Below are 19828 nucleotides of genomic sequence, written 5' to 3' on the forward strand. Positions count from 1 at the left end.
TATATATATATATATGTGTGTGTGTGTGTGTGTGTGTGTGTGTGTGTGTGTGTTGAAGTCGGTTAGGGCAATGTTTTTCAGTGAACTAATACCAGGACAGTGGATCACTAACAGTGAAATAGCAAAAGAGATCAAGTCATTTATAAGAAGGTGCAGTGAGATTCAGGAATTATGCCCACGATATTACCAAGACTCATTAGCTCAAAACTGTTTTTATCTAAGTAATTGTATTGCTGTACTGCAAAACTATCACTTGGCACAGACTACACACAAAACACGAGTTACTGGTAAAGTGCAAGGAGAGCTGCTTGGATAGCAGGGGGGGGAAAGGGCCTTACAGTGTGAAACCTCAAGTGATTTTAATTGCTGATCAAATAACCAGAGACGTCATTTAGCTTGAGTGTGAGTCAGAGCTGCTACAAAACCTTCACACAACTCAAATTAAAAGGCAACGCTTTAAAATAATGTTATTAAGAGCCCAAACGATTGATCAACTGAGAAAAAATAAATTAAAAATACTCCTCTGACAATTGATTAATTGTCTTAATTATCATTCTTTAAGCAAAAATACCAAACATTTGCTGGTTCTTCCTCCTCAAATTTGAGGATTTGCTGCTTTTCTTTGTCTTATGCAACAGTAAACTGAATGTTTCAGGGGTGTGGACCTTTGGGCTCCAGGAAACTTTCAGAGGATTTTTCACTATTCTGTGGACCAAACAATCAATTAATCAAAAAAAATAAGTGGTTGATCAATCAAAATTTGAAATAACAGTTTCCGCCATTATCTTATAAACTGTGGAGGATTAGTCTAATTATACAAGTAGTTCCGAATATATTCATAAATAATGTACGTACAAACAGTGTAAGCACATTTGCACTCACAATGTTTTGTTTTAGGTTAGTGCACCACCTGGATAGCTGGTTCTGTGCTGACAAACTGCTTTCAAGCACTTAAAAGCTTTTGCAGAGAGGCTGCAGAGTTGGAGGCAGTGTGTCGCATCAACTGACTGTCGAGAACTGCATGAAAACAAAAGAGCAAAATTCTAACAGAAAAACCTTCAAAACATTTTCTCCCTGATCCTTGACCGCATTTTGCTCGATATGGTTCTCAACTGCTGAAATGAAAAGAAAGCCTGTGCAGTTCTGTTTCAGTGGAGTTCAAGCCTATCAGTCTCTGGATGAGATTTATCACATAAAAAGGGAAAAAAGCACCAATAAAAATAGATCTAAATATCACATTTGTACTTATAATCCCAAAATCTTGACAGTAATTAAATGATTTCTCATTCTTGGTTGTGCTACCGGCTGTATGAAATATGAGCGTGTAGAACATAGACACTAATATGGGAAGAAAGAGCCTGTTTCTTGTGTGATATGGAACACCTGGACAATCCGGGTTAAGTCCTCCACCAGTCAAGCGGTCTGACTCATGAAGACAACAGATCTCCTTAAAAATGGAAGAGATGCACCACTGGAAGCTTTCAGAAGAGGAAGAGGAGGGGAAGTCCTCCACTTACTGGGACTATAATGGTTTGTGTGGACTGGGAGGACAGGCCATGGTTGGGTAGAAAGAGGGATAAGGAGGTAGTGCTAAGAGTAAGCACAGTCCATTTATGTCCAGCCAGCTGGCAGCCAGTGATGAAGGCCTCATTCCTTTAGAGTAAGCCACAGCGGAAGAAGCTGGTCTTTTTCTGAGGCTCTGAGATCTTGACTCCATGACTGCTCCCCTGCGGCGTGTTGCCCTCCTGCAGCAAAACAACAAACACACAGGTCACGGCTTGTCAAGTAGAACTGTGTGGCTCAGCCGCTGCTTTCTTACAGTTCATCAGCTTTCTTTTCATATATCTTCGATTATAATTCCAAAGGCATTCAAAGTTTGGAATATAAGAAAATCATACAATACTTACGAGCTGCTGAAACATACTCATTAAAGATATCATTTTTTCACAATATGAAATACTGAATTATCAAATAATTCATCTTACCAATTTTGTGTCCATTTTTGATTTGATGTCTCTGGCGAGTGTCAAAAATGCCTGCGAATCAGAACAAATATGCATGTTGTCACATTTGTGATGTAACTTTTAAGCACATTATAACTCAAGGGAGAATGGCTACTTACATTTTCCACATTGATGTTGGCCTTGGCACTGGTCTCCATGAACTTGATTCCATACTCTAATGCAAGCTGAAAGAAAATGGGAGGGAGTTACAAAAGTCTGGTCATATGTTTTTTCATGTTATACTGGTATCTTCTATCCACTTAAACTCAACAAACTTCTCACCTTCTCCCCTCTGTCTTTGGACACCTGCCGCTTGTCGTTGATGTCACACTTGTTGCCAAGGACCATCTTCTCAACATCAGATGATGCATGCTTGATTAAAAAGAAGAGCAATTTAATAAAGACAGCATTCTACATGGTGCCAATCAGATATTTGAAGAGGTAGTAAGCACATAAAAGGAGGTTATGTTTGGGTCAGTAAATACCTCCTCTATGTTCCTTATCCAGTTCTTGATATTATCAAAAGACTTCTCGTTGGTGATGTCGTAGACAAGCATGATGCCCTGTAAAGAACAGTAACACAAATGCGTTGAGATAAATTGAGCTCTGTTGCTTCCTCAGAAAGTGGATTTATGCTACATTTGTCTGTCCGTCCATAAAGATACCCACCATTGCTCCCCTGTAGTAAGCTGTTGTGATTGTTCGGAAGCGCTCCTGGCCAGCTGTATCCCTGAGATAACACCACAATTGCAAAGTTTCAGGTATCAGAAAGTTTGAGAACAACAGCTCAAATGTGTGGACAAATCAAGGGGGAAGGTGTCAATCACTTCTGCACTGCACTTAAGTATGACAAGAACTTATCAAGAGGTCTGTGGAGATTGGTTTATCTAACATTGGCTTTTTCAAACCCAACAGTATAGGAGGAAGCTATGAATATAAGAGTAAAGTGTAGGGGCTGCGATTAGATTGATGAATTTTATGAGCTTTAAACCTAGTATTTTGCCTTTGAAGACAGAATCTACACATAGAGTGATATAAAGGTCGTTAAAATTACAATTCAAAACTTGTACAAACGATTTTAAAACAATTAACAAATGACTTTTCAATAGGTAGAAAATTCATATTTTCAAGATTGCAAAGGACATGTGGACGCGCTAGGCAACCTAATGTTGACTGAAATGCAAAAAAATTGACAAAACACTCCCACCATGTCACATGTCGAGCATCAGAGGAATTAACTCACCATATCTGTAACTTTATCTTCTTGCCGTCAAGCTCTATTGTCCTAATCTTGAAATCAATGCCTGGAGGGATAAAGACGGATGTCAATCATAACGTTAGCTCGCTAGCATTGTATAGCTGTCAAACATTGGCAGACACTGCTGTGACACAAAAAAATACGCTCAAGAACTGGGAATAAACTGAACTATGAGCTTGGCCTCTTGTCACTGCAGGAATATGTGCAAAAAAGAATAACGGCGCTTTTATAATGCTTAAATTATTCATCTATTGCGTGCTATATAACAGGCTTTCCGGTGTGTGCCAGAATGTAGACGGGCCCTAATAGCTAACGTTAGAGCTATTTGTTAGCTTGCAGGAGAGCCACCCGGCATAAGAATATAACATAACGAAACCATCTTTGCATTTACATTGACCTCATACGAAACACACAGCAAACAGTGTTAACCATCGCCATCTCCCATTAACCAGTAAATTATATTGATAGCATGCAATTTAAAATAATAACATTCTTTATTAACCTAATGACAAAGAGCAACTACTTCCAGCAGAGCAAGCATTGCAGCAAGTAGACGGCGCCTCGGAGACAGACCATTGACGTATTGTAAACAGACAGAAAGACACATTTTACATCAGCAAAACCTCACCAATAGTTGAGATAAACGTTGAGTTGAAGGCGTCCTCTGAAAACCTGAACAGGACACAGGTCTTCCCGACACCAGAGTCGCCGATTAACAGTAATTTAAACAAATAGTCGTATGTCTTCGCCATACTTGATATTATTGCGGAAATCCCGCCCGGCGAAGCAGCGATGTGAATGTATAGAAACGACGCCCCCTGCTGGCGCGGAATCCACCTGCTGTTTTATCTCTGACTGGGACCAGTGGGCGTTTTCTCAATAACCCCTGTAAACCAACCAACAATGAACTAACTACTAACAATGGTGCAAAGTTAAAAGCTGGTTTAGTCAATTAGCCCAAGTTTCTACAATTTTGAAAGACTTGTATTTTAATATTTTAATTTTATGCCACTTTACTTGTACACTTGTGCTTTTCAGTGTATATATTGTACTTTTTACTCAAGTAATATAGCTACTAGTATACAGTTATAATTAGTAGTTACGATGCAGCTTTCCATTTTTGACTAACTTATAAAATATGATGCATAATTATAAATTTACTACTTGACAGTACATGCATATATACTCATTTGGTGGTTTATTAGACTGGTACAACCTAGCTAAAACTTAAGCCACAAGACACAAGATTTCATAACATAAGGTCCAAAGCTTTCAACCACACTACATGGCATTCCTCAGCGGCTGTGGAGTTGCTCAGTTGTCATGGAGACGGTTAAGTTATTATGCAGTAACTATGGATCAGTAATTATTCACCCCTTGATTCCATTTCCTGTGGGGTGCTCGTGTGTGTGAAGAAGAAACCAAAAATAAGAAAATCATGAATGTTGTAATCAGAATTTCTCATTTAGCTAACATACACTAATAGTTGTCAAAAAGTCTTAACTGATAGCCCGCTTTCTGATAACAGTAATATTATGTGTCATTTGACTGCTGTCTTTAATACTGAGGATGAATTGTCACTTATATATGATTAACTGAAAAAAGCAGAAGTACTCTGTGGCATTACTGTTGTGGAAGAAAAGGGCCAGCAGCGATACAGTATCTCCAGCTCTGTGTTTGAGGGATTCACTGTCTTAGCAGAACATACGAAAAACACTGTGCGTGTCAGCACATGTAAATTACAGGGTGAGCTCTCTCTCCTCTTACAGTTTATGGCTATGTGTTGAAATTGCCTGAAGGACACACACAAACACATATGTAAAACTGTGAATACTCACACATAGACAGTCAATTCATAAAACTTCACTTCATCATCATCTCCAGCGTCATTATCAGTTTTATTTGTGCTCAGCGTTTGGTCTAACAAAATTTCCGGCAACGAAAACTGAAATCATATGGACCCAAAACCATTTTTAAAAAAGGAAAAGAAACAAAGGAAACATAAATATATAAAAAGGGGTACATGTGTTTTAACAACCAGGGATAAGAGTGAGATTACAGAGACTAGATGGCATGTAGAAAATATTTTTTATAAAACAAATTTTTTTTTTTCAATTGTTTGATGTTCTTCTTGGCCTTTTACAAGCTATTTAGCTCCTGCAGTGTTTGGTCCAGGACTTGGTGCATTCCTAGGTTTTCCTCTTTTGCATGTGATAGGTTCTCTGCAATAAAAAAGCAGCAGCAGATATAAAATGTAATGGCTTTGTTAGTTACATCCATTATTAATAGAAGTACAAGATAGAAGGTAAGCTAATAAAATGTCCCTCATTTTAGCAAAGAAAAAGCAAAAGGAATATACTTGTGTACAATTTGTAAACCTACAAATTTTAGCCTTTTTTTTTTGGCCAATTATTAAAGAAACCATGCATTGAAAAACTGTATAACTGACTGTATAGCTAAGGTACAAAGTGTAATAAGGAAATAAGGGAAATTCAAGCTGCAGAGTAGTAAAAAGCAAGCGTAATTGAAAAGACTGAAGACTGGATAAAATAGAAACATCTTTATTGAGCTTTACTTAAAAGCAGCGAGGAGGAGTGAGAGCAAAGGGAGAAGAGAAGAAACATGGTGTTTCCAATCAGGCAAAGACACACAAAGGCAAAGTGAAAAGATCATGAGCTAACGTTTACAAGGTGTTCATATCATTGAGGGCATGATCCAGCTCCTCACTGATAGCCTTGTATTTCAGCTTCTGAGTGTACAGTTCGTCTGCAGGTCAGGTGGCAGACAGAAAGCAAGTGGAGGAGGTTCAGAGGAAAGTACAGAATGGTGCAGACCACAGGGGGAAATGAGGAGGAAAAAAAGGAAGAAAATTAAGAATAGTAAAGCTTTGAACAAAAGGTTGAGTAAAGAAACATTGCAGTTCATTGCAGGATTGAAAAGAAGGATTAAAATGAAGCATACCTTCTAGGTCATCTATGGTCTTTTCCAGCTTAGCCACTGTCCTCTCTGCGAACTCTGCACGGGTCTCCGCCTTTGAAAAAACAAAACAACAAAACACACATTAATCATCCAGATACAGTTTAGCTTCGCTCTGAGAATATAGCTTTGGCAGACATGAACACACCTCCTTCAGTCTGTCATTCAGGACTTTGATCTCCTCCTCATATTTGTCCTCTTTCTCGGAGTACTGAGGAGACAGAGAAATCATTTCATTGCTAAAAACAATAAATATAACAATGTTTTTTATTGGTTATTCCCTCTTTTCATGCCTAACATTTAGGTTGTATCAAGAACGTTACAGTTTGGAAACTCATTTTGGACAAGATGGAGAAGTACAGGCAGGAAAAGTGAGTGGCTTTTCTCTACTTTTATCAAATCCAGTGGAAGGGCTGAGCTGTTATCCTGTAAGTGTTAATGCGTGAAGCCGTTCGAGGGTCAAGCAAGAAGCTGATAGAGAAGAAAGTGCATCATCAAACAGAGCACTTACCTTATCAGACTGAGCCTCTAGCGACTTGAGGTTGTTGGTGACGTTCTTGAGTTCTTCCTCCAAGTCGCCACATTTTCTGCATGAACAAAGCAAAAACATTAAACACAGTTTTTAGTACCTGTTCATGGGTTTGAATATGTCTGACGTGCATGTGGGTATTTGTGCTTACAGTTCTGCAATCTCTGCCCTCTCCTCTGCTCTCTCCAGCTCGCCCTCCAGGATCACCAGTTTACGGGCAACCTGACATTAAAGAGACGTGAAATCCCAGTTACAGCAAAGACAACGACGTTCATCACTCAACTGAAAACTGAACCCCAGCCGAAATGTGATCCCCGCGCCCGCACCTCCTCATATTTGCGGTCGGCCTCCTCAGCGATGTGTTTGGCTTCTTTGAGTTGCATCTCCTGAATCTCCATCTTCTCCTCATCTTTCATGGCTCTGTTCTCGATCACCTTCATGCCTCTAAAGATGAGAGAGACACACAGCGTTGAAGTTCAATAGGACCGCAAACGTTCTTAACATCACTGCAGCGATGTCAGACGCATCAGCTAAAGGTCAGTCATTAACATTGTGAAAATGCTTGAGAAACTGCCAACGTGTTTGTGGATTTTTGTGTCATTTCTGTCATTTTTCGTTCAGTTGTCCATGTGGTTCTGTGTTGTTTGTGGTTGCTGCTCAACATGAATGAATTTGTAATTTGTCATGGAAAAATAAATATTTTCAGAACCCAACAGCTCTGCAAAGGTCTCCACTATATCAAAAAGAAAATACATCTGACCGCTTTATCAGTGGCCCAGGGTGAGGAAAGACATTTCCCTTTTGGTCTATAGACATTTCAGTAATTCCTAGCTCAAAAAAGTAACATGAGAAAACGTAACAGTGTACTAAATGTCTTTTAACACATACGTATCCAATGAGGCTACTACTTCCCTTTTCCCAGCCTATCAAAACACTGGTTTTAGACAGTCACACAGCACTTACACACACAGTGGGACCCTCTGAATTTAAGATGGATGCTGCAGTTTTTTTTTTTTTTTAAGTATATTTTTTTGGGCTTTTATGCCTTTAATGGCCAGCACAGTGGAGAGTGACAGGAAATGGGGAGGCAGAGAGAGGGGGAATGACATGCAGCGAAAGGCCGTCCGATGCGTGATTCGAACCGGGGCCGACTGCAGCGAGGACTGTAGCCTCTACACATGGGGCGTCTGCTTAAACCACTACGCTACACGACGTCCCGATGGTGCAGATTTTAAAAATGAAATATCTTTATGCACACTTTGCTGTGATCTCGCTGCCAGCTGTGTGAAGTCCAGTTAAAGGGAACATCAGCATAGTACCAGCAATGTCTCTGATTGGTGGATCCTGATTTATGGCTTCCACAGGCACAAGGCCATCATATTCCACTCTTAAAGCTGATGGTAAGTCTACAATATGTGGTTAATACATTATAGCTAATACTGATTTTCATTATGGTGACAACGATCTGTTACTTTTTGAACTCGCTCAACTGCTGCATACAGTAGCATGAACTCAGGTGAAGCCTGTGTTGTGTTGTCACCTTTCGCTCTCATCTGCAGCCTTCTCAGCTTCCTCCAGTTTCTGCAGGGCTGTGGCCAGTCTCTCCTGAGCACGGTCCAGCTCCTCCTCCACCAGCTGGATCCTGCGGTTCAAGGATGCCACATCGCCCTCAGCCTACAGCAACACACAAGAGGCACACAGAGAGGTCACAGGTCAAAGGTTAGCCAGGAAACACACTGCTGCTGCTGCCTCATGAGGAAAGGCGCTTTTTAGGATGGCCAGAGACGCACACTCAAAATTAGTTACATAACACAAAATCAGTGATTTTAAAAATGTTTCTTTGGCTCTTGGTTTTGAGTGCAAGGTCTCATTCATACTAGTTGTGGTTATGTGTATCAGTTTACTCATTTCCATATGATTTGTTTACTGATAGTTGTTTAATTACACCTATTTATTCTCTGGAATCTGTTACAATCCTCTCTGGTCATGTGTCTATTCCTGGTTTCTTTTTCCCTCCTGTGCACTCAGTCAGATTCCTTGAGCACAATTAATTATCACTCTTAACAACCATGGTGAGCTGTGGACTTTGCAGCTTGACCAGACACTGTGAAAACATGCTGATGTATGTAGGACAAGAGAGGGACAGTTTTAACCCTGACACTGACTGAAAAGTGGTGCAGCTGGACAGACTTTTGTAATGGAAACCAATTTAGTTTTTTGGGGGGTGGGGGTGCAACAGATTGCTTTTTCTCAGAAGGTTTCCTATGGGACTGATATCACAGATAAGCGTTTCTGCCCTCTTCTTCCTGTGTAGTGGAGGAGCAGGAGGAAGGATTACAGCGCCCAGTTTCATTTAGGTGTCACTACGTCAAAAAAGCTCAAAGTGCGAGAACAGGAACAAACCACTTTCCAAAGTGTCTTAAACTGTAATTGGGAGAAGAAGAAAAAATCCACGATTATTAAACTTACCATCAATTAATATTTAAACAATCACGCTGACTGGTTAAAGTGATGGTGATTGAGCTCGCTGCATTTCTCAGTGTTTTATTCGATGTAGGGCGGGTTGACGTTAGATAACGCAGCCGAACAAAAGTCTGCCAAGGAGTGTCTCTATAATGATGCCTCAACTTCCCATAAGCCTCTAAAAACGACTGTACTGAAACTTGAGAAGTTAAAAATGACACATTTACCGATGGGGTTCGCAGGGAAAGTTTTGAATTCATATAGGAGCGTTATGTAAGTTTTATAATCGCTACCTGCAGTCCAGCCCTGACAGACTCCCGAGTTAAATTCTTTTTCAATCCTCAGCAGAGATGCTCGACAGGTCTGTGAGAATCAAACACCCAACAAACAAGTGCAGCTCAGTTTGTATAAATGATCAATAATCTCACTTTTTCGTGCTGTTCCCGTTCAGTGTCCAACTCCCTTTGTACTGCCAGTGCGCGATCTTCTGCCTCATCAACTTGTTGCTGGAGGGTTTGGATTTTCTTCTTCACCACCTCCATAGTTTCGATTAATCTGTTTCCTCAAACGCAAAGGAAGGAGCCCGGGCTGACTTGGTGTATTCTTCAAAAGTTATTGATTTGCTTCAAAGTTGCAGAGTCCGGGGAAAACTTTTTTTTTTTCTCGGGCAGGAAATCAGGGACGTGCAGTGTTGGGATGGGGGGGAGAGAAAAGGGCTGGGAGTTTTCAGGAAATTTATGGCGAGATCCTCCAATCCTGTGAAGAAGCCTGTCTCAGATGACATCACAGGATTTAGGAGGGGAAGGCACTGCTCTTTTCCTCTACAAAAGAGGTGTGTAATGTTGGTTAATGTGTGTGTGTGTGTGTGTGTGCGTGCGTGCGTGCGTGTGTGTGTGTGTGAAAGAGAGAGAGAAGTAAGGAAGTAAGTTATATAGATAGAGAAATCAAAGCTCCAAAGGATTACTTGTACAAGGGGAGGAGGGAGGGTCAACGGTGGGGTGGGGCGGTTATAATCCTCTTCAACAGGGGTTATTGACCTGCAGTGGCTTGGAATGTAAATTGATTTGGTTGCAGACATGACCCGCAGCCATCGGGTGGCGACACATTCCTTCAGCGCCCCTTTCTGCCGCCTCCTCCTCCTCCTCCTCCTCCTCCTCACTTTTCTGAGCAAAGCCTGGGTTTAAATTCTCTTTCTGTCCTCATATCACGTTTATATGAATCATCATCCCACATAAGCAGTGAGAAACACATTAGAAGAGGAAGAAGAAGAAGAAGAAGACGTGATGGATAGACCCACAAAAAGCAGATCTGTGGGCATCTGATAGGTCATCTGAGGCTGAATTCATTTGTTATCTGACCTTTAATCTTTTAAGTCTTATCTCACCTGCTTTCACTGGTAGTTTAAGAGCTAGGCTCCACCGTGTGGGTGCTTTCATTTTATGCTACATATAGTATTTGACTTTAATAACTTATTTGACTATTTAACAATTAGAGCTGAAACCAACAGTTGATGAATCGATTATTAGAAAATGAATCAGCAATTATTTTAATAATCAGTAGTTCTTTTGAATTATTTTTCAAAGCAAGATGCCAAACATTTACTGGTTCTAGCTCCTCAGCTGTGAGACTTTGCTGCTTCTCTTTGTCTTTTGTGACAGGAAATTGAATATGATTTGGGTTTTGGACTGTGGTCTGGCAAAAAATGTGACATTGGGCTACACAAAATTTTGAAAATTTGTAGACCAGATGCTTAATGAAAAGAATTGTTCATTGTGAAAATAATTATCAGATTAACCAATAAGCCTAACCAAAATAATGGTAATGGGAACAATAATAATACATGCGTGCAACACAACATGGTTTTGTTGCTCGGAGACAATGCATCTTCCTAAAAAACAGGAAAAAAAACTGAAAGATAAAAAATGGGAATCACCATGTGCCACTAGCAAAACTGCTGTTTTTCTGGTGTCATATTGATAATATTGGTCATGACCTACTGTAACCTTTTGCTTTACCTAAAACATAACAGTGAATTAGATCTTGTCTTTTTCAGGTGAATGAAGTATTATTGCAAAGGGAAGATCATAAATGAAGTAGACCCTCTTTAAAGGTGAGTGGCCATTGACCATTGTGCATTTATAAGGTATGTACTGTAAGTCCAGACAGGGGAGGGTATAATACCTCCACCCCCCAGAAAAAGACCGGAGCATTGGTTTCATTAGACACTGCAGTATGGGGTTCTCTGTTTGCTTAAGCTGCATTCCTGAGATTCCTGGTCGGCTACAGGCTGGCCAAGTTTTGTCTGTGCTTGAGAAATAGTTCCAGAACTAAGTGAGCCACCAATAACTCAGTGATTCTCAACACTATCTGGGTTAGAAGATACAAATTAGTCTTTTAAAGATTCATTTGAGGGTTGTTAGTGGCCTTCAGCAGGTGATTCTACATTGTGTTTGGTCAGTAGGTGTTGGGTCTCAGTGTGAAAGCAGCAGCAGGAGTTTAGCTTAAATTATTTCTGACAGATATACTGTGTGGTACCTGACCGTGTTTAATACACTTCATATTCAGTTTCACGGCAAACCTTTGGTTCTCTGGACTGAAATCTTTTATTCCTTTGTGTTGTTGAAATAAGTGAAACCTTTTAAAGACACACCCTTAGTTTCCTTGATTACAGCTCGACAAAAAACCTTTCATTGTCATTTTTATATTTTCTGAATGTCAGTGTTTTAATCACTCTACTCCCATCACTCTAAAAGCAACCAAGCTAAACCACTGAGGCAAGTCCAGACACGGCCTTTTCGGGGAGAGAAAGCAATAAGAGCAACACCCAGACTGAGTGTGTTAGGTGCAGAAGTCAATGATTCTCTGACCTAATTTTGATGGAAAAGAACTGAATCCTGAATCTGCTGCTAACACTGACTTTTTCAGTCATGGAGCAACATTTAGTTGAGTCCATCTGAAAAGAGTGGATATTGATACTTTATAAGACCGAAACGTAGAGGTTAGGGTGTTCCACTGTAATGGATAATGTGTTTCAGATGGCGTCTTTGTGGTAAACTCACATCTGTGGCCTTCTTCTCCGACAGTTCCAGTTTCTCCTGAGCATCCTTCAGGGCCTCCGAGTACTTGTCCAGCTCGTCCTCTGTTCCCTTCAGTTTCTTCTGCAGAGCCAGCAGCTCATCCTCCAACTGAAAGACAGTCATAACGACAAGGAGTCAGAAGGGACACAGCAAACCAAACCAAGTCTTTCCTGTGAAAATGCAAGTATGAATGAGAAAATGAATTGAACAATGAAGCATTATTGTAATAGGAAGATATGATATGAATTGTTTTTCTGTACTGCTGGTTTTAGTGATTATTCTTCATATATTCCAGACAGCTTAAGACTAAAGACACTGGGAACACTCAGTAGTTAAACGTTTTTAGATTAGATCAAGTTAAGGGAACTTGGTCAATACCCAGAATCCCTCAGGTTCTAGCCTGGGTGTTCTGACCTATTCATACTGGTATATTACCATACAAATAGTTTTAGTTTTATTTGCCACACAGATACAATGGAGGTGAATGAAATTTCGTCTGGAGAGTCACAGCCGTTAACAATTACATTTAAGTGAGAGTTTACAGCCATGCCAGGGGATCTTTGAGGCTGTTGTTTGGCACAGTGGTGCTTTGAGTTAAATGCTAAGGTCAGCATGCTAACATGCTCATGGTTAGTAGGTATAATGTTTACCATGTTCACCATCTTGTAATATCTTTAGTTTTGCAGGTATTTGGTCAAACCCCGGAAAATTGGAAATTTGACCCAATGACGGCCCTAAATGAAGGTAGAGGAGTTATAACATTTCATCCTCTGGGGACCATGAATGTCTGTACACAATTTCATGGCAATCCATCCTATAGTTGTTGAGATATTTCAGTCTGGACCAAAGTTGTGGACCGACTGACATTGCCATCCTTAGAGCAACATGGCTAACGTGGCTAAAAGTTCAAAGACGTGTGGCTGTTACCTTTGATAATACACATAATACACTGTCAACAATATTCATCAGGACTGTTTCTTCAGTTGAAAGTAGTTCCCAAGTAAACTGTTCATCATGAGGTCATGCGTGTTATCGACACATTGCTGTTGATTTTTATTGTAATTTGTTTGAACCAATCCTTTAATTGCTGCTGGAGTCTGTGCCTGAAGTGTATTGTTTGTTGATACTCTACCCTACCGTCAGCCTAACTGCACTCTGATGTTCATTTCATCGTGCCAAGAATAGCAAAGAAAGCATCTCCTCGGCGCTGCTTATATCCCTGTCATCCAAACAAACTAAGGAGCTCTGCATAATCTTCTAGGATTTCATGCTGACTGTTCCTTGATGTGAAAGACATGCTGTCGGTCCATATGTGCGGTGCCAGTGACAACTGTCACTCCTTGTGCTCTCTGCGGGTATGATTAGGGCATCAGCCGCCACGGAGAAGATTCTTTCCACTTGCTTCAATGTAGATCCTGGCTTTGTGCAAGCCTCCCCAACTCCCTGCTCTCTAGCATTCCTCCCGTACCGCCATGATGACGACATCACCTCCCAATGCGCAATAATTACCTCTATTTAGAAACCTCAAATCTCCAATTACATCTCCAGATTCTACTTTGCTTGTATCAAGTGGTATTAGTATGCTATCATTAAGACAGCCCTCAAAATATCAAGTTGTCTGAAGGTCTAGCACTGCAGTTCCAAGTATGGGTGTGCAAATATTTGGAATTTGTGAGGTTTCTTTGATACTGTACAGACTTCAATTCAGATAAGGATACTAGGTAACATGCTCTACTAAAGTCAGAGCAACAGCTGCTGACCTATAGATGGTGTGTTTGAACTCCTGCAGCACCATCCTGGTAGCTTTAAACAATCCCTCTGGTTCACTGTTGATAATTTATCCAGCAGTCGCCACTTTGCCAGTCTGTTTGTGCTTCCCTGTGGACATCCTCCACCTTCCCCTGCCCACTACGAGACCAGGCCCTGTGTCTCAGTATCAGCTGTTCTCTGTAATTCAGCATTTGGTGCTTTAGGAAAATGCTTGACATGTTATGTTGTGCCCATCTGCAGGCTGCACAAATGTTTTGGTGACTTTGTTTTTCATTTTATATCAGATTATTGTTGACATTTAAAGAACAGCTATATATTGATATTATATACAGCAAATTGGCAACATTGGTTTGTTTTCACCAAATAATGTACCAGAATTAAATTACGAGAAACTACACAATTACTTTGATATTTGTTTTACTACTCCAGATAGAGTTGTGCAATATGATCAATCAATATCACAGCATTATTAACCATATTTCTTGATACTGATACATATCATGACATGGTTCCACAAAATCATGTATATAATAATCCAGTTGATGTTCGATTGTTATGCAGTACACCACACAAAAAAATTAAATAACTAATTTTGTTACTTTTAAATTATAGTGTCCTTAGAATCGTTCATTTGTTCAACTGAATATTGTAAAACTATAATGACATTGTTGCAGTAGCTCCCATTTCACTGATGTTAATATATTTTTGTGGTGTATATAGCATTTATTGTCTTTTATTTTCTAATTTAAATTATTCATTTTGTTCACAGTAGACACTAATAATGTATATGATGTATCCCTAATGTGTGTGTGTGTGTATATATATATATATATATATATATATATATATATAAGTATTCTATCCATGAAGTATACTATGGATCTGCTCTTGTACTTCTTTCTCCTGCTGTAAAACTTTCCATGTGTGGTATCAATACAGTTCATATTACGTTATGCACGAAAGTCAATATGTCATGATATTGATTTATTTCACAACTACCTCTGCATTCAGTACAATTTGTGTTATATGAGAGCTCACACTTCTCTTTCAGTCCATCACATCCATCCTGTGGTTTCCCATAAAACCCATCATCCACGGCTCACCTGCTTGCATTTATCCTCTGCCGCCTTTTTGTCAGACTCAGCCTGTTCTGCCCTGTCGATGGCGTTCTCCTTGTCCAACTTCAGCATCTGCATCTTCTTCTTGATGGCCTCCATGGTGACAGCTGGGTCTCAGTGTCTTGCAGGTTTCACAGGAAAAAAAAAAGACGTTTTTTTTTTTTATTTCTTCAGGCGAAGAAGCTGTTGCAGATATTCAGAGGAAAACTCTTCACAAGAGCCCTCACAAGGTTGACGGGGAGAGCAACTGGCAGAAGCAGAGAGGAGGAGGGAGACAGAGGGGTGCTCGGAGCGAGTGAGCACAGGAGAGGAGAGGAGGATGCAAACTGAGAGTCGGTAGAGCTCTATGTGATTTAAACTTGACTCGAGGTTTGGAGACAGCCCCAGTCCCTAGTGACAGCCCTTTCCCACCGGTTACCCCTTTCTGCCACTCCCCGCCACGGCTACTCTACAACTTGCTGTGCCCCCCTCCCTGCCTAAAATTCACCTCTCAAAAGCTCATGAGGGATCAGTGTGGTGTAGATGTTTTGGCAATTTCCAGCTTGTCTCCTTATTTGGATCATGGCCTCTTTGTTTTGGACAGAGCAGGAGAGGAATAGCAGATAGGAAGCAGGAGAATGATCCAGAACTCAGACATCAAAAGGACGTAGTTCACATTAGTAATATGAGTTACTGAAGGTTAATTTTTTTCCCCCTTCGGGCTGCATATCTATATGCCTGTGTTCTTACTCAGGAATGTTCAAATTGATGTTAATACCAGAGTTGGTTAGAAAGGACATAGTTTTCATTCTACCGTGGAATGAAAAAGGGCTGTATGGAAAATGATCCAGCCAAAGAAAATTTGGGGGGAAAGAGCTGTCTGCATGTGATCTACACCAGGCAGCCGGAGCTTTACAGTCGAGCTGCACAGACATAAACCATAGGTCTACTGCAATTAAGATCCTCTTAATTACTATTGGTCTGATGGATCTTTATTTAGATCTGTTTTCTGTAATTTGGGAGGCGCATTGTTTGCAGGGTTATACAGCTTGTTGTACGCTGAAGGATTCCAGGAATATGATTTTATGCACCTCTGTGATGTTCAGAAAGTGGGTCGTGCATGGTATTGACTCCAGAATCTTTATACGATATACAGGCTGTGATTACGGTCCCATTTTAGTGTAGTATGTCTCTGCACATGAAAGATTATATGACAAATGACAAGAAAAGCAAAAGAGGAAAAAAAAAAGAAATTGTTGTGAATAGGAGGCGTGTGTATGCGTGTGTGTTTGTGTGTGTGCGTGCGTGCGTGTGCGTGTGTGAGCGTGCGTGTGACATCAACACTGATGGACCCGTCTGTCTTCTTTCAGCTCCTCCGTGCCAGCTGCTCTAGCTAAAAATAAAGATTACAAGGAAAGTCAAAGAGCAGCGAGGCCTACTGTGGCCATTTAAGTGACATATGAAGATAAACTTGGGCAGATGCATCTCCTGTTTTTCATGTTGCTTCGCCACCATTGTGATATGCATCCCCCTTGGTTGTTGTTACTGCTTGTACTTGTACATTTTCCTGGCTGTGCTCGTGTGGTACAGAGGACGATGTCCAGGATGAGTGAATTGAAACCAAACCTGAGGATCTATATTTGCTGCAGGTACTTTGAGTTTGAGGAACATTTTGTTGCTGTTTCATTGAAAACCATGTATACCATGTATGCTGTCACAAACCTAAAGATGGTTTCCACAGGAATTTGTCTGAGAACGGTATGAAGTTCTCCCTCATTTTTATATTCATGGACATGGACAAAATAAATATCATCATCTGAAATACACTGTTTTGAATTTGGTATTTAGGTTTTGCAGCGGTCAGATCACCCCAAGGATATCTGACAAATGAAATGCCAACAGAAAAATAGAACCATGGATCTTCCTTCTGCTCTTTGAGAATACATGAGCAGCGATTCTTTGAGTGGACTCTAAGTATTCACTTCAACAAGAGATTGAAACTGGAGCTTTTTTTGGCACAAGTTTATAAAAGTGGTGGCAGTTTAATAGCTTTAAAATCCTGGGGTTAAAACAAGCTTACACATCATGACCAATAATGATAAGAGCAGCGACTGCGTGCCTTATTTGGTCTGTCAGGATGCTGGCTGCACATGTAGTTTTTGCTTTGATACAATCTTGATCATTTCATGTAACAAATATTGATTTTGGAAGAGTGTCATAGACACGTCTGACTTCTTGAGGTTGCATAGTGAGTGAGAGAGGAGGTTTGGAGCAAAGCCAGGAGCGGAGAACAGAGAGAGAGAGAGAGAGAGAGAGAGAGAGAGAGAGAGAGAGAGAGAGAGAGGAGGTAAGGGAGAGAGAAATAGAGACAGAGTGAACTGAGAGAAATCAGAACCCTCCCACAGGAAACCGAGCTAAACTCTTCTTCTCCTTGTATGGTAAAAACTCCCCAAAAAGCCACAGGATCGCCTTGGGAGTAGAGTGAAAGTCCTGCTAAGTATAAATCACAAAGCCATGGGAATGGTGGAGCAGTGTATATGAATGCTACCATGAAGGATACAAACTTGGACACTTACAGTAGTCTTAAGTGCTTGATGTCATGCAGGGGATATGTAGATACTGATAGTACAGTTGGGTCTTAAATGTTGACAGTGGATGAAAGGCTGTAAGCAATTCTACACACAGAAAGTGCTGTATTTAGTGCAGTAATCAGTCTGAGGGGGCAATAATGAACACTGGATATTACAAAAGTTTGCTGTGGCAACACCTGTACGTTTGATTAATCAAGTGCGTCAAGTATGAGTCACAGAGTCCTGAGACAAGCCCATTCCTCAACCAAAGTAAACACGTCAGCCCTGCTCAGCTCGGAGACTTCTGCACAAACACGTTCATTAACTACACAACCACTTCCACTGATCCAGTGATCTACAGTCCCACACACAAATGCTGTGTATAGCGTATGGAAGTGGCTGAGGGAAGTGGCAATCCGTTATATTTGGCTCTGTAACTCAGGCCAGTTGTATCTATGACTTCTGACAATGTCTAGACTCCATCTTACCAGCCAAGGGATCAGAGGTCTGTCACTTTGGTGGGGCACAGTTGTCTCGCACAAGCCCGGTGCTGAAAGGCTTTTCACGCCAAAGGAAGGTGGTGTTCTTGGAGAAAAAGACTGGGGATGGTTGTCTTTTTCTTTTACCCATAAGTCACATTTCTGCTTTTAACTTCATCAGATATCAATGCAGATGTTTCACACTGTGTTTCTCCCAAAAAAAAAACAAACAAACAACCCAGCTGTTCTCGTGTACCTTTTTGCTATATCCTTCATCACTTCACATCCCTGTCGCTGTGTCACAATACGCAGTGCTGAAAAGTACCAGCTGTTTGGGTCAGTGCGCTCGAGCAGGCTTTAAGACCTCAGTTATTTTAATGCTAAGCCAAAACCAACTCAACAATTACTCCAGTAGCTTTTTGTATTTATTACATTGACATATTAATAAGCGGTATATTTTTAGATATATGAAGCTGCAATACTTCTACTTGTGTTTCAGGAGTCTTTTCACCTCTAATGAAGTCAGTATTTGTTGCTTGGCTGCCATTTAAATGTTGTGCATCAGCAGTTATGGTCAGTGGGCCGATCAGCCCCATTAAGTTTCAGTGTAGAGAGACTGGGGTTAGGGCCACATCAGCATTTATGGAAGTGAAAGTTCAAGTAGTACAACTTCAATAAAGATTGAGACAAATTTCCACAGTTGAACAATACAACTGAAATTCATGATGCGTGGCTGGTGTAAGTGAGGATGTGAAAGTCTGTTATTAGCTACCCCAGATGGCCAAAAGTATGCACACACCACATGCACATACTTTTTGGTACATTGTTTGTGCACTTTTGGCCTGTGGGGATATTTTTCATGGTTTGAGCTGGGCCTCTAGTTAAGTGACATTGCAATGCTGCAGAAAACAATTATATTTTAAACAGTTCGGAAAAAGACTAATTAATTTTTAATTTCAATATGATAACGTACCTGTGTACAAAGCCAGGTCTATAAAGAAGTGGCTCTCTCCTGAGTTTGTTGTGGAAGAATTTGCCGTGGATCCCTGTTTTCAACCACATCAAAAACAACGTTGGGATGAACTGAAACAAAGAGTTTAAGCCAGGCCAAGATTAGTGCCTGACCTCACAAAATCCTAAGGAAAGTCCACAGTTTTGGAATGAGATGTTTAGTAATGAAATATGGGTGGAATGACACACTTGTGTTGTTTAGTGTAGCTTGACCCAGTAGCATTCGCATCTGCTTTGGGTGTGTGATCAGCTGAGGGATGGGCGGGTTGGCACATTGAAAGTCACGTAGAGTAATAAGGGTCACAGGAAGAAAATAAGGGACATTTTCATAATGTGAAGGAACTATAATAACTAAATGATAATGATGAAACAACTGAACCTATTTGATAATTTTTTGTTTTCTGTATTAATTGATTATTTGAATCCAATTTTTTATCACATAATTTCATATTAATAATAATTTAATTTTGAGCCACTACTCTAACCGTCAGATACCTAAACTGTTGAAAATGGTGCTATCTTGTGGTGATCTTCATGTGGCAAGAAGAGCTTTTTTTTTTTTTTTTTAATTTGTCTAGTGCAGATCACCTACTCC

General features: G+C 40.4%; 2 protein-coding genes across 4 annotated transcripts; both read right to left on the reverse strand.

Annotated features, from left to right (window-relative positions):
* Positions 1-6: 6 nt before the first annotated feature.
* On the reverse strand, positions 7-4060 carry LOC111669141 (ras-related protein Rab-8A-like). The gene is made up of 8 exons (XM_023425387.2): positions 3890-4060; positions 3247-3307; positions 2673-2733; positions 2489-2566; positions 2286-2375; positions 2123-2188; positions 1986-2036; positions 7-1745 (listed from the first exon to the last, which is right to left on the reverse strand). Exons 1-8 carry the CDS (start codon positions 4011-4013, stop codon positions 1656-1658), a joined length of 621 nt encoding a protein of 206 aa, XP_023281155.1. The 5' UTR covers positions 4014-4060; the 3' UTR covers positions 7-1655.
* Positions 4061-5140: 1080 nt separating this feature from the next.
* On the reverse strand, positions 5141-15578 carry tpm4b (tropomyosin 4b). Of its 3 annotated transcripts, none has more exons than XM_023425383.2 (9): positions 15180-15575; positions 12289-12414; positions 8307-8440; positions 7093-7210; positions 6918-6988; positions 6749-6824; positions 6386-6448; positions 6223-6292; positions 5141-5483 (listed from the first exon to the last, which is right to left on the reverse strand). In XM_023425383.2, the coding sequence occupies exons 1-9, from the start codon at positions 15291-15293 to the stop codon at positions 5401-5403; spliced, it is 855 nt and encodes a 284-aa protein (XP_023281151.1). In that variant the 5' UTR covers positions 15294-15575; the 3' UTR covers positions 5141-5400. The 3 variants fall into 3 exon arrangements, with proteins under 3 accessions (XP_023281151.1, XP_023281153.1, XP_023281152.1); XM_023425384.2 differs by lacking the exon at positions 5141-5483 and adding an exon at positions 5807-6027 and having other exon boundaries at positions 15180-15578; XM_023425385.2 differs by lacking the exons at positions 12289-12414; positions 15180-15575 and adding an exon at positions 9658-9944.
* Between the last annotated feature and the right edge of the window lie 4250 nt (positions 15579-19828).

The sequence above is a fragment of the Seriola lalandi genome, unplaced genomic scaffold (genome assembly GCF_002814215.2).
Source record: "Seriola lalandi dorsalis isolate HSWRI2012SDOR001 ecotype SW California unplaced genomic scaffold, Sedor1 jcf7180002054777, whole genome shotgun sequence".
Classification (NCBI taxonomy): Eukaryota; Metazoa; Chordata; class Actinopteri; order Carangiformes; family Carangidae; genus Seriola; species Seriola lalandi.